At 39.4% G+C, this 14,760-nt stretch overlaps 2 protein-coding genes across 3 annotated transcripts; one reads left to right on the top strand and one right to left on the bottom strand.

The window, feature by feature from the left end:
• The first annotated feature begins 5,051 nt into the window (after positions 1-5,051).
• On the top strand, positions 5,052-7,156 carry timm13 (translocase of inner mitochondrial membrane 13 homolog (yeast)). Its single transcript, XM_079350125.1, has 3 exons — positions 5,052-5,304; positions 5,624-5,692; positions 5,909-7,156. Exons 1-3 carry the CDS (start codon positions 5,185-5,187, stop codon positions 6,005-6,007), a joined length of 288 nt encoding a protein of 95 aa, XP_079206251.1. The 5' UTR covers positions 5,052-5,184; the 3' UTR covers positions 6,008-7,156.
• A 94-nt stretch (positions 7,157-7,250) lies between these two features.
• Positions 7,251-14,505, bottom strand: tmprss9 (transmembrane serine protease 9). Of its 2 annotated transcripts, XM_079350124.1 has the most exons (16): positions 13,775-14,505; positions 12,821-13,043; positions 12,611-12,738; positions 12,460-12,527; positions 12,210-12,385; positions 12,028-12,072; positions 11,192-11,305; positions 10,896-11,061; positions 10,507-10,781; positions 9,967-10,109; positions 9,199-9,487; positions 8,961-9,074; positions 8,715-8,883; positions 8,368-8,633; positions 8,096-8,232; positions 7,251-7,871 (listed from the first exon to the last, which is right to left on the bottom strand). In XM_079350124.1, exons 2-16 carry the CDS (start codon positions 12,966-12,968, stop codon positions 7,710-7,712), a joined length of 2,400 nt encoding a protein of 799 aa, XP_079206250.1. In that variant the 5' UTR covers positions 12,969-13,043; positions 13,775-14,505; the 3' UTR covers positions 7,251-7,709. The 2 variants fall into 2 exon arrangements, with proteins under 2 accessions (XP_079206250.1, XP_079206249.1); XM_079350123.1 differs by lacking the exon at positions 13,775-14,505 and having other exon boundaries at positions 12,821-13,239.
• Between the last annotated feature and the right edge of the window lie 255 nt (positions 14,506-14,760).

Here is a 14,760-nt window from a genome sequence, read left to right as displayed (position 1 = left end):
TGGGCATTTTTCCTTTAGTGTATCTTTAATCCAACATTTTCCCATCATTTCCCATTTCATAATACTGCTACCCAGATCTCAAATTACCATTATATTCCTTTTTCTAACACATAAAAGCCCTTGACCTCTAACAGTCGTGGATGACCTCAGAGTTTGACATTGTAAACATAGTTATGGGCACTTCACATTCTCATAACCATTGTTGCTGGTGTAGAAGCCTCCCTTGTAGCTTACTAGGCTGAATGCTTTCATACACACAAGTGTGCCGAAAGGAGATTAAGAATTTAAGAAGATTAGATTAATGAACTCATGATTGTAATCTAGGGTTAATTCATTTTGCTGCACTTTAACCCAACCCAACCCTCCCCCACTCAACCCAGTGGCCTGAAGCCAAACTGGCTTGAAGACTTATGTGTCTGCATGTGTTTGGGTGTGTGTGTAGCATTGTATAACTGTTCATTAATTACTCTTAGGCGGGCACGCCACTAATCAGACCCCCCCCCCCCCCCCACACACACACACACACTCACACACACACATTATTCTTAAATGCCCCCAGCATTACATCCAGCCTCTCACAGCCTCCCCTGTTTAGTTGACAGTAACCGTCGCTCCATTGTTGCCTATAGAATCACTGTACCACATATTTATTCACTCAAGGCAGGTGGTCTCCTCAGTGAGGTCATCCTGTCTGAAACATAAGGAGACGGGTCCTCAGAGGGGGTCATCCAAATGGCAAGGACTCAAAACAAAACAATGCAGAAGGTTCTTTAGACTTTCTATTTCTGCCGTTAGCGCCTGCTTTCAACACACAGACAAGTTTAAAAAATGAGCTTTGGCTGAACTTATATGTAGAGCCAAGGATACTGAATAATAAAGTAAAACACTTCTTAATGACAGAAAGAACAAAAACATCTAATGAAAGTATTCTTATTAAAATGACACAAAGTGGAAGGAGAAACACGCTGACATATGGTTGCAAAGATAAAATGTTTTTTTCATCACAATTATGACCAAGTCAACCCAGACAGAAATTGACAAAACTCAACAAATAAACAAAAACAAGCTGAAAATTCATCAAATACTAAGGCATCTTGAATTGCAAAGCAATACAATTTACTTTATTATTTTTGCATTTTAATTAATATATTAACATAGCATGGAATATATTACAAGGTAGGTAGGTAGACATGGTCATTTTTTATGAACAGTTATCTGTTAGGAAAAGAGAAAAAGTCTCAATTAAATTATTATTGATTTCATGAAACAGTTTGGCTTGAAAGACTCAGTGGAGTTTGTCTCCACCATTTGGCAAACTAGTGTAAGTGTAAGTGTGCTTACGAGAGCTGGCATGCTTGTTCAACATTTTGACTCTGAGTTTTGTCCTCTTTTTATGAAATGTCAGAAGACCAATTATTATTTTTAAATAGTCTAAATATTAATTGTAAACCTTTTTTGGACATGCAACAAATAATTCCCTTTTATAACAATAAGGATTAGGGTAAGGATAGCAACAATTTCCTTTAAATGTGTAAAAAACGAATTGATGACTGGAGGAAATCATACACATTAACTACTCAATAAAATTGAGGCAACAGATTGCACACATTATTATTAATTAAATCTAACCTTTTTTAAAAGTTGAGTTAATATAACTCAAATAAGTTGCTAAAGAGTAAACTGTTTAAATTGAGTAGATTCGAGCACACAAACAAATTAAACAAATTTAAACAAATTTTCAGTCGCTAACAAACGTTTGTCCAACCAGTAGTCACATTTTCAAAACTCTTCACACAATTAGCACAGCATCAGTCTTTTGTGGCCATGCCATTTACATATTTCATGTTGTTTTCACACAATATGCAGTCGGTGAACACATTTCCACAATGCTTACATTTTCTTAACAGATCAGCTAAACCTCCCAACACAATTATGGATTGTTTTTGTATTATTTAAGAATGTTAACACACAACATCCCACAATAGTAAAAACAATATTCCAAACCTTAGATACAGTATAAAACTATCATTCACCAAGTAAACCAACGTCTTCCTCCCTCTGGGGGAAGAGGAAAGCTCCTCAATAATGATCAAGAGCTTGCCATTGTATAAATGGTTGTTGCAAATAATGCAACAAAATTGTATGAAATTCAAACGAGAATTGTGGAGGACCATGAGATATTTGGCAATATCGATAGCATCAGCCTCGTAACTATTGTGCGGACATTGTCCAAACACAGAGTGCGGATGAAGCAGCTCTACACTGTTACCTTTGAGAGGAACAGTGAGAGTCAAGGAGCTACAACGACAATATATCCAGGTATATTTAAGTGAATATACAGTTCTATAAGCTTTGCACTTTGCAAATAGGTAACCTACACAGTAATAGTTTACAGTACAGTTTGGCATACAGTAATGAGATTGACATACATTTTGTTTCAGAGAGTTATGGAATTGGAGGCCAATCAGGCCCCTCATGAATTCATATATATATCGGTGAGGCAGGAAACAATCTGGCCAAAAGGCGTCGACGTGAACGAAATGTAATTGGAAAAATGGTTTTATCCCAGGTGCATCGTCTTGGATAATATCAGATGCAATGTTGATGAAAACATGTGGCCTAATATTGAAAATCACGGAAATTAGATACAGTAATTTTGTGCTTTTTTTTAGTTCCCCCCTTTTTATCTGGGCTGCTGTTATTTTTTATTCAGAATGCTCTTGGATATTTTGTTCACTGTAAGCAATACTGTAAAACTTGTTGTGTTCTATCATATTGTGAACAGTATTTCTACTGTACCTCCTGTAGAAAACAGTAAAGGAAAAAAAAACATACAGTCCCCAATCAAGAAATTTAGTGTAAACATTTTTGGATTGCATGTTTTACATGTAAATATCAGTAAAACTTAGACATAAAAGTCTATGCAGTTTATGTAATGTCAAAGTAGCCAGTATTTTAAACCTAGTGTACTTTGATTGACTGCATGTACCTTGTGAAGTGAAAACAAGTGTTATTCTTTGACAGAATAATTTCATTTTGAGTCAGATTTCCAGTGTTTTGGTAAAGTTAGTGTGTGCAGAGAAAGATGGGCTCTATTTTGAAATGAAGAGTTAGTATATATTTAACAAAATGCGCTTTTGAGAAGAAAATTATCCATTTGGCCAATTGTGTTTGTAGGTGTGAGTCTGTGCTAAGAGTTTAGAAAAAGTATCTGAAGTATGGGTAAGCGCTTGTTAGCGATTGAAAAAAACTGTTAGTAGATGTCACGGTATAAAGAGCTGGCAGCAGAGATGCCACAAATATATCAAGCATTTGTCTTGATCTGGATAAAAGATGTCAACCAGTCGAGGGATGATAGTGGCAATAATGATGATACCCCTCGGTTTTTTTTTTTGGGGTGACCTTCATTGAACCCGCCTGCCTCCCACACCCACGATGGAGGGCCGGCGGGGAGGTTGGAGGTCGCGGCGACTGTAAAGAACTTGGACGTTACTTCAACTTATCACAGTTTACACTCGATGGGCTCTATAGATAGTAAAAGAACTAAATTCAGCATTTTAAAGATTTATAATATCAGTGCAACTAAGAATACAACGTCATCATTATGTAGGCTGCACACAACTGCCTCAATGTGATATACAAAATAAGAAATACAAACTTATAAATAAAGTTAATGTTACTTGTAAGGGAAATGTCAACATGAATGCTGCTACTGTCAAATTGAAACAACAACAACAACAAACTGTAAGGTGACCCAAAGATTCCAGCTCAAAAGGTTTTGAGTAGTAAACAGACATAACCTAGAGTCTGCTTTAAACAATGATGTATGCAATAAATGCAATTTCTTACATTTCTTTTGAGTAACTGAGCCTTACCAAACATTAAAACATCTGAGATGATTGAGACGGACTAGCTTTGTCGCTGTAAATATCGGAACATATGGGCGATTATCAACAGTTTTTGCATTAATACTGCAAATTTAGTTATTATAAACTCATATGTAATAAAGGCAGATATTTTTCATTCTAATATTACATTTTATGTCCTAGAAGTGCACTATGTAGTATGGGGAAGAGGATCATCTTCTTCATAAATTGATGGATTTTATGACTGAGCAAACAAAACAAATTGTCTTCAAAAATATGCATCAAAACATTTAGGTAAGAAAATGTGTAGTAAGTCGGTTGTCACTGCGAGCTAAGCTTCATAAGACCTTTTTAAAAAAAGTCCAGGGACTCCAAGTGAAACAAATGGTCTTTATTCAAAATGTAAACAGTGATTCTTTTTACATTTAGACCTACTTGAAGAAGCACCCTGAGTACAGTGCTGCACTTTACATCTGAGAGGTTCATCTCTCCTTCATGGGAAGAAAAATATACATGAATATGAATTCACACACAGCTTGTTTAATACCAGAACACCTTCTAAAGTGAAATGCAACAGAAATATTTAATATTAGTTTGAGCCATATACTCTTGCTCTGATCCTCAGCATTTAAACAGTAAAAGGTTATAAAAAATAATGAGAACAACTCTGCTGAAACAGAATCTAATTTAAAACAAGTTTCACTGGTGGATTATTGCTCATCAGTAACAATACAAGTTGGGAAAGTCATCCTTTAGCCCTTTGCTCATAAAGGCTAACTGAGTGAGAGATGTGGCCAGAAATTCAATTTAATTCAAAAAACGTTATTTGTCTTCAGTTTTCTCCCCAGTATTACTGAGGGTTTTAGCTTGGTCCCAATAGATAAATGAAGCTGAGGCAGACTGTCCACTTGTACAAACAGTTTATGTGTATGTGCATAAGGCCTACTTACTAAAATGTACTGAAATATATGTAGTCTAAAACGTAGACTGACCCCTCCTTTATAAGTAAAGATTTTAAAACAAGCAGTATTTGTAGCCTTATCTGAATCCAGCTCTTGCAGATATAATATACCATATATAGCTAATATAACACGCAGGGAACCATTAAAGTAGTATTACTTTCTTGGATATGTGACTAAATGGTATCAGTTTTCAAAAACTACACTTCCGTTTTTGGTATCATTTAGCGGAAGTTACGTTGGTTATCTTCCGCTGCTTTCAAGGGCATCAGAAACTTACGCACTTAGCAACGGCTTTTGCACGTGCACACAAGAAGACCGATAAAAGCTGCTAATCTGTAGAAAGATACTCCGGAAAGATGGACGGGTTCGGTTCGGATTTTTCTGCAGGTGGATCAGGAGGTAAAATGGATACTGGCACGATTATGGAGCAGGTGAAGGTCCAGATAGCGGTGGCTAACGCTCAGGAGCTACTACAGGTAAATCAATGGTCACAGGGTAGCTGCTAAGTTATCCGACACTTACAACTAGTGTCGCCTATAGTTAAACGAGAATGGTGTAAGCACCTTTAACATAGCTGTTTATCGTCATCTTGAGCGCAGTTAATGTCGGCTATAGAGGCGGCATTAAACGCGTCATTGAAATATTGTGTTATTATATCTTAACCTTTTAACCTGTAGAATCAGAGAGTCTTTAGGGTCCTTCAACATGTGTACTAACGTCTTAGCTGATGCTGCTCCTGAGATTACAACTCATCTTTGATTACTATTCTCATGAACTTGTATCCTTGTGTTTCAGAGAATGACTGATAAATGCTTTAAGAAGTGTATAGGTAAACCTGGGAGCACACTGGACAACTCGGAGCAGGTATGTGTTTGGTAATAATAAGCTTAGTTTGTTTAGTGGATGATAAATGAAATTAAGTTGACAAGAAATGTTCCCTCATACTTTAAATAGATTCATCTAAAGCCTAGGTTATTAGGCTTTGGGTTTGGAACAGTTGATCTGACAGAAATAGTAAACCTTGAATTGTTCTAAAAACATGTTTTTTTCTTATGAATGTGGCTTCCTTTTTCTTCACAGAAATGTATTGCCATGTGTATGGACCGGTATATGGATTCCTGGAACATTGTGTCCCGAACATACAACTCAAGACTACAGAGAGAAAGGGCTCGCATGTGAACAACCCCTTTGTCAGCCTTCCTTAAGCTGATGCTTACAGTATGGAGGAGCACAGTGTACACCTGGAGAACTAGCAGCTCTTTACGGGTTTGATGGTGCAGCACTCCATCAACTGTCTGCTGTCACAACACTTCACAGACAAACAGACCAACAGAGCCTGTGGACCACAGCCATAACCACTTCTCCTTCAGATATTTTCCCCTAACTCTCATGGACAGGTTTTTTTGTTAAAGATAATTATTCTCGTGGTAAATAAGTAAGCATGTGTTGTTTCAAGAAATTTGCAGTTTAGACCTTTTATGTCCAAAGACATGTAGGCGTCTAAACTGAACTTTTCATCAAAGAATTCTTTAATTGTGTTGGATGTGCTAAAGCTGTGATTTTACTTTAATTCTGCCAGGAATGCCTCTTGTGTCTTGTGCAGTGCATGCTGGGATATGTGTCAGTCCCCTGTATAGATGAAGCAGTTGAGAAAATATATATAGTATTGAAACATGCAGCCCTGTACTACAGTGTTGCTAAAGCAGACACCTTCATCTTTCTGCTAAGCTACGGTCGCCTGTTTCTTGTTTTTAAGAAGGCATATTAAGGACGATACTAGAATCATTTTAAAAAGGAATGAAGATACTCAGCCACTGCAATTTCTCTCTAAAACTGTTGTGACTATGCTCGTGTTTGAAGCCCTCTCTTTTCATTGTGTGTATGCTCAAAGGGGCTCAATATTTATGCTTATTAAGTAAGCAGCACAATGTGAGCCATTAAGAGACAAAGCAGACTTTTCTAAACGCGTTTCACGGACTGTAAATCATTGAGAAAACTTCAGCAGAAACCTTCGTCTTCACACAACTTGCCATTAACAGGCCTACCAACAGTCCTATATCAGAGTACACCTGGAGAACAGAAATGTTTTGTCTGACCTGTTTTCTGGTTGTTACTCTATCTGCTGCCCTCCACAGTAGGGGGCTTGTTTCAGGAGGGTCTGCTCGCTGTACAGGGGGGACTGAACCTTTCTCAGCTTTGTGTGCACAGTTTGTCAGATATCTGGTAACCCCCTCAGCGTAGGGAAGCAAGAGCCAGACGACTCTTTAACATCTCCAGTGTGATTGTGAGCATATTTTCATGAATAATCAATAAAACCTGTCAATCAAAGTTTCGTTTTTCTAATGAGTTTGGATACAGTAACCCAAACATGAATTGCCTTCATCTTCCTTGAGTCAAAAGTTGAATATCCCCAAGACCTGAGTCAAGTATCATTTTTATATAATATATATTTTACCAAGACAACCCACTTACCTTTAATGCTTATAACATATCTGCATCTTATTTTCAATGAATATACATCAATGAAACAAGGAAATGTACCCATAAATGAACCACATATATTCTGATCCCCACACAAAGGAAAAAGTTTGCTGCACACAAAAAATAAATAACTGAAATAAATACTTTAAATGTTAAACCCTCCAGAAGAATGTCCAAAGGCCTCTGTTTTGTATGATTGTAAATTCTTCTGTGAATTATGACAAGTTCCCAGCTCAAATTGATTGCACAGTATTAGAGAGAGCACCCATTAGTGTGTGTGTGGCTTTGAGAAGGCCAAAAATCTTAGCACAGTGCACTCCCTTGATAAGATCCATCAGGAAAATGCACTATGTCCATTTAATTTGTCTTTTGTCACCGATTCTACTCCTTTTCTCTGTCTTTAGAAGGGAAGGTATGTAGATATCCATTTCCTGACAGAAGTCACACGAGTATAAACCCCTGGAAAACCTGTTCGACCACAGCCATGTCCCCAGCTGGTCACTCCAGCAATAAACCACTGCCCAGATCCCTGACGGCAGGTCAGCGGCCCTCCTGAATCTCCCTGGATGAAATAAATAGGGGATAATGATTAAAAGAGGGGCTTTTGGCAGGAATTCAAACAACTATAATGCTCTGTTAAGAAGAATTAAAGTGAATGAAAAGAGACAAGACAATAGCAGGTTAAAAGAGAGAGAGAGAGAGTCATAATATAAGATCACAGAGGGGAGGCAAGATGAGGGGGCAGTTATATATATATATATATATATATATATATATAGATCTTACCAAACAGGTGTCCCTGCCTCCCTCCATGGAACCTGCACACATCATGTTAGATGTCAGCACGGTTCCATATGACTGCCTGCAGTTTGCCTGCTCAATGATGCTCACTGCAGCCTTCTGCAGTAGGTTGGTCAATGATCCTAAATAAAAGGAAATAATTGCATTAGTGAAATGGTGCTGTAGCTCTTTTAATGCTGTTTATTACTGATGACTAATGATTTTCATTCAGTTATAAGGTGTTCATATAATTATGTAAATATGTTTTAACCCCTCACCTCCTTCCCTCATGGATCCCCAGCCCATGATGTAGCATTCTGTTTCCTTGAGGAAGCTGTGCACCGGTGATGGGAGACAGACAGGCTGGATGGTGTATGACATTGGGGCTGGGATTGTCAGCTCCAGCAGAGCAACATCATGGTCCATGTTGGTGCCGTTGAAGGCTGGGTTGATGATGACTCTCTGGATGGGTATAACAAGGGCTCCTACACCTGAGCGCAGCACGGATCCCAGGCTTACAGCCCAGTTAGTTGGGCTGGGATCACTGAGGGGATTTAAAAATTCAGTATCATATAATGTACCAGAGGAGTTGTAGCATCAGTTTAAATGAGCTAAAATACTAAACCTTTTGAAGCAGTGTGCAGCTGTGAGTAGCCACTTGCTGTGTATGAGTGTGGCACCGCAACGGTGTCGTCTCTGGTGTTGCAGACTACCAATCCAAGGCCACTCCCCTCTTCGAGCTGTAACCCCACCCACAATCTTGTGAACGCCCAGTGAAGGACGCACACCACAGTCTGAAAGATAAAGACACATCAGATGCATTTTCTTTAAATGCATAACTCAATGCTTTCCTTCGTCAATTTAAACATACCACAGTTCTTTTCGTCGGCCTGGTTGGGGCAGTCCGGGATGTTATCACACTCAGGGTTGACTTTGCTAATGCAGGAAGTGGAGCTACACTGGAAGTTACCACTGCAGTTGGAGGCTAGAAGTCATATTTAGAGATTGTGGTACAAAATCAATTACAAAGATCCACATTCTTGATACAAAATGTATGACTGACTTTATTAACATTCCTTAATCTACTCTTTTCAGTATGAAGACATTACCAGGCAGCGTTGGTGCATATGTTACGTCCATGGCTGTAGTCCTGGGCACAGAAGGAACAATAAAGCTTCCCTCCGTCACAGAAACTGGCACAGTGGGAACTTGATGGGGGTAAAAATCCATGAGCAGGCTGGGATCTGTGTGGCTTAAAATCCAGTTGCGGAGCCTTGTGATACGGGAATACACGCCAGGCCTGTTGACCTGTGCACAGCCCACTCCCCAACTTACCACCCCAGCTAGGAAGAACTTCCCTGGGGCCCCCTCGCACACGAGAGGCCCTCCAGAGTCACCCTGCAGGGTAAAAACATAGGCATCTGAGTCTCTGATGTAGGAGCAGCTATTCAACTCAGTTTAGACCTGTTAGAGTTCTCTAAACTAAAGGTTAGAGCTTGGTGACTAGGATTGGAATAGAAGTTACAAGATTTTTGTACTTAAAAACAAAACAGAATAAGCCTAAAGGCCTATAATTTTAGTTTTAGAACAGTGTTAGTGTGTGTTTGTTCACCACCTTGTTTGCCTCTGTTTGTTCTCTGATGGGCCCACTGCCCAACAGATATGTAGTTTTGCTTATGTGAATTATGTAATCTGAATTTTTAGTTAGTATATAGTGACGGCCTTTTTTATGTTTTGAGTTCAGAAAATGAAGACTAGACTATCAGTGTAAGTATACAAGCATTGCCCCGAGGTGTATAGCTTTGTATGAAAAAAGGACATTTGATATGTCATCCTTTCCATATCGTCTCGTGTGAATCCATTGAAGGAGTACTGACCTGACATGAGTCCACCTTGCCCTGAAGGAATCCAGCACACATCATGTTGTCAGTAACTTCTCCTCTGTACACAGATGATTTGTTGCAAACCTTTGAGTCGATGATCTTCACTACAGCCTTCTGCAGCACAGGCGGCACAGCAGCTGCATGTCAGGAAAGGACAAGGACAACTAGCTCATCAGAATTTTGATTCAACAAGTAGTCTTGTGCTGTATTTTGACTACCAATTGTCCATACAGATGATGGAAACAGTCGATGTCAATAAGACAATGTTCTCAAACACACATTTTGAAACAGAAGATAAGATCTCATTTTAAACAACCTATTACCTGCATATGATCTTTCTTCTCGAAAATTCTACATTACTGTTGTTAAATCTCATCTGTCTCACATCAAATGCCTTGTTCACTTTTTTATATCTAAATTATGGTTATAGACTTAAAAGAAATTCAACTCCTAAACATCCATAGCTGCTCATACTAGAAATCAAGTTGCTCTGTAAATTCAGCAATCTCTTGATTGATGTGTAGGCCAACTCACGGTTAAACTGGTGCAGTGCCCCCCACCCTGACACCACGCAGTTGTATCCAGGGGTGAAGACGTGAGACGGGGATGGCAGGCACACAGGCTGGATGTAAGAGCTGAAGGTGAGAGGAGTCTCCAGCTCCAGCACAGTCACATCGTTGTTTGTCGTCATGGGATCGTAGTCTGGAGACATAATCACTGACTTAATGTTGAGGATTTTGGACTCGTACTCTTCACCGCTTACGAGTCTGGCTCCTACCAGGGCCGTCCATTCGCTGGGGTCATTGGCCCTTTAAACAGAGAAGAAAAATATATAGAAATCACATTCTGCATGCTGCTTTAGCAAGCGTCGTTAGAACACTGATGAGGAGAATAATGACTTTGAAATCATCCTCTTTACCTACCTCTCAAAGCAGTGTGCTGCACTGACAAGCCAGCGGTCACTGATTATGGAGGCGCCACACATGTGGCGTTTTTGGAACCTCAGACTGACCTGCCATGGCATCTCTCCATGACGAGCGTCCTCACCGCCCACCACCCGACTCCCCATCGCAGGACGAGTACCACAGGCTGAGGGAGAAAATCGGAAGATGTGCTCAGCATGGAGATGAATCAATGATAAGTTTTCCTCCAGGTGAGCTCACTTTAATGTATGCCAGTTAGCTAAGTTTATAGTAGCTAAGTATAAATAATAATTGACCACAACGCGCTTCGTCGGATCTGTCTTCACAGTCGGGGATGAAGTCACACTCTGGGTTGACTTTGGTTATGCATTCTCCATTGTCGCAGGTAAAGGTGTTGTCAGGACACCTGGCTGGAGAATAAAGATGAGATTATGAGGGTTAGAGTAAAAGCTACAGTCTCAGCATGGGAGGCAATAAAATATAGCCTTGAATCATAAGCGAATACTCTTCTACAGTACATTCTACAATACCCACTTGCACATATGTTTGTTTATACTGCATGGAGCTCCATTCATATTATAAATCTCATATGTTGGGACAAAATCCACAGCCATGACTAAATGCAAAAATAGAAACCAAAGGCTGATAAGATTTTTAAGCCTGAATTAATTAAATCAAGTTAATCTCTATCTTACTTTGAGTTCTGCTTTTGATCTCACCCATGGTGTAGAGACATTTACACAAGAAAGGAATTTCCCACTACAAATAACTCATATTTGGAAGACCTCTTATAAACTTGACTATATTAGCTGAAGATAATCTTTACAAAGGACCCTAACCCGAGCATGGAAAGAGAGCTGTAGATTTAATCATTCACTGTCAAACATTGCTATTTATTAAGTTTGGGGTCTCAGGCAAAGGGGCCAAACTGTTAAAAGACCTTTGAGCATGTCATTATCTTTTGAAAACGTTTTTTAAATCACAAAGTAGCACATCTTGACCATTTCTCTGTGGCCAACAAGTGACCATTTTAGCCCTGTTATTAGAAACATAGACCCTTAGATAGCTTGAGGACAATCTTTCTAAAGGATTATTGATAGGCACACTTACAGTAAACATGATATTCACTCACCTATCATATCATATCCAATAGCATAAAAAGATTTCCCGCTGGCTCCTGGAAATAAGGAGATAATAAATCTTTAGATCCAGTGAATGTATTGCACAGCTTTGGCTTATTTTGTTTCTCCTTTGAAAAAAATAAAGCACTTTCTGACCATAGCCAGTCAACTGATGACATAATAGTTTCAATACCCAGCAAGATGATTGCGCTGATCTCCCCAAATTCTGGCACCTCCAGGGTCTTCCCATGCATCACTGAGCTGAGTCCGGCTCTCATCAAGTCCTGAACAAAATGATCTGAATACTGCTGCACCTTGGACACCCTGAAGACCAATCTGAACGTCGCCATCACGTCTCCATTAATGTTACTGAGAAGACCAGAAAGCAGGTTGTAATATTTGAATGTTGGCATAAATGATCTACTACAGTATGATTGGCTTACCCATAGGCAACAATACTGCAATCAACAAAGTGATGCGATATTGATGAGACAGTGAAGACATTTTGAATCTGTAAGAGAAAATTAAAAATGGAAAATAAGACGCATTTTAGAGGAACATTGGCTCCTCGGCTTAGTGAAAGTCCTGACTTACCTTGGCTTTCAAAACTGATGACAGAACTATAGAGTAACCAGAGTTCTCATCCTGCAGAGCAGGATCGTACTTCAGACCTTTCAACTCCAACGTTTCCATAAAATAATGCTGCTCCTGAACCATGTAGGCTGCAAATGACAGAGCAATGGAATATAGCTCATCAAATATATGGACACTGTGTGTTAAACAGTCACCAGTCTAGAGACTTACCAATAATCAGGCCTATAAAACATCCGATAACAAGGAAGATGGTGAAGAAGACCCCAAGGGTGAACCTGTAGCAGGCAGGGTTTGAGGGAGAAGAAGCTGCTCCTGAAGACGACCAACCTCCTCCTCCTCCATCCTTCTTCATCTCCATGTTGAATTCACAGCACCAACCTCACAAATCATATGCCACTGTGTCCAGATTCTAATGTTAGACCGACAGAGTGACCTAGTCCTGAAGAAGAAAATAAAGTTCTTCTGTATTAAACACTTCTAGGTGTGACCCAAAATATTTGAGAACACTATGAAATAACAGAGATGGTAAGTGAATGACAAAAGCCTGCACAAATGGGTGGCCTTGATGTGTCAGGTAAAACCTGAGATACGTATGAAACATTTTATAACAAAACAAAACAAACAAACAAAAAACCTGACAAAACAAATTTGAATAGCCTACATCAATTTGTTTTTGTGATAGTAGTAGCGTGGCAAACCTCACATAGTGCCTTTACAATAATACATCTAAAACATGAAGACGGTGTTCACAAAAGCTAAAGTACAACATCGTGTGCAATAATGGCAACTGGGGATGTGCATATCATAAGGCAGAGAGATTACTTTATTAAAAATCAGTTGTTCAAGTAAAACATTGAGTACAAAAAGGAAGATTACTAACAGAAACATGAAGCACTGTTCCGGAGAGCTGGCTGAGAATGTAGAGCGTGCGAAAAGGAGACCAAAGAGGCCCTGTTGCCTCCCAAATATCAAATGTGAAAAAAATAACCCTTCAAACTACAAACAAGGATCGTTTATGAAAATGTACACAGAACGGAATTCCACGATTAAACAGACTCATGAGGACTTCACTAAACCAGCCACTGACGCGCGGCAACTCCGTGCGCATCGCTGTGTAGAGCATTAAACAATACAAGCTTTATGTTGTAAGATGAACTCACTCACCTCTTTCTTCTCTCATTCCTCTACACGCTGACTTTTCGATATCTTAAAGATCTCAGAGAAATCAGACGGATGGAGGAAGACAAGTTACAGGGCGAAGAGGCCCGCTATTTGTTCCACCTGTCGAGGGGCGTGCCGTGTTCGTTCCGCAGGTAGCTCACTTTTACAGTTTACTTTGGGAAATAATCTCCGACAGACCCTCCCTTTAGTCCCGATCCCTTTCGTTACACCCCAATGTGCACAGGCATTTCCACAGAGCGCCCATTATCTCCAGGTAAAGAATGATCATCAGCTGTACTCCTACACGCAGCAGCGCACGTTGTTTAAATGCTAGATGGAGAAAAGTAGTGCCAGAAAATAATAGGGCATTAAAAAGTCTTAACAGATTCATTTCTCCCTATGGCTGCTGGCTGTCTCCGCTCCATTGACACAGTGACTGAGCAAAGGAGGGGGAAGCCTTTTTACTCCTGGCTGCATGTCCCAGATCCAAACACCTGGCAACCCACCAGGATCCTTTCTCCTCTTCTCACTGAGAACTTTTACATTGACTTAACTATCCTATTGCATTTTGTTTGAAATTTATAGAAATTGTCAACAATTTGATATATTTTCAACAGGCTCTAAATGTGTTTCACCATATCTTGATAAGGGATCTAATTACTAATTTTGAGAGCAGAAGCTAACCCTCTACTGGAGGAACAATCCTAACAAAGGTAAATCAGTTAACTTACATTATCCCCCTCCACCCTGCTTAAAGTGATTCCTTCTGAAAACATTTATTCCCACAAATGTCTAATTGTCGGTGTGCAGACAGGCTTAAATGGCTTATCTTGACACACAACACACTCCCTTTATCTCTTTAAACACTTTAAAAATCACAATCAAATGCTTTAGTCAAGACAAAAGGGGTAGAGCCAATTTAGCACAAAATATATTGAACCATATCAAAGTTCATCTAGTGGCAGTAAAATATCTTCTACACCTATAAC

The sequence above is a fragment of the Symphodus melops genome (genome assembly GCF_947650265.1).
Source record: "Symphodus melops genome assembly, chromosome: 8".
Classification (NCBI taxonomy): Eukaryota; Metazoa; Chordata; class Actinopteri; order Labriformes; family Labridae; genus Symphodus; species Symphodus melops.
This window is presented reverse-complemented; position numbering and strand designations above follow the sequence as displayed.

Bases quoted from the DNA above. Each gene is read 5' to 3' on its own strand.
- timm13 (XM_079350125.1), top strand. From the start codon at position 5,185: ATGGACGGGTTCGGTTCGGATTTTTCTGCAGGTGGATCAGGAGGTAAA. The intron at 5,305-5,623 runs GTAAATCAATGG...CTTGTGTTTCAG, and splicing joins ACGCTCAGGAGCTACTACAG to AGAATGACTGATAAATGCTT. The intron at 5,693-5,908 runs GTATGTGTTTGG...TTTTCTTCACAG, and splicing joins CACTGGACAACTCGGAGCAG to AAATGTATTGCCATGTGTAT.
- tmprss9 (XM_079350124.1), bottom strand. From the start codon at position 12,968: ATGGAGATGAAGAAGGATGGAGGAGGAGGAGGTTGGTCGTCTTCAGGA. The intron at 11,306-12,027 runs GTGAGTGAATAT...TTTATTCTCCAG, and splicing joins TATTGGATATGATATGATAG to CCAGGTGTCCTGACAACACC. The intron at 8,634-8,714 runs GTTTAGTATTTT...AAATCCCCTCAG, and splicing joins GCTGCACACTGCTTCAAAAG to TGATCCCAGCCCAACTAACT.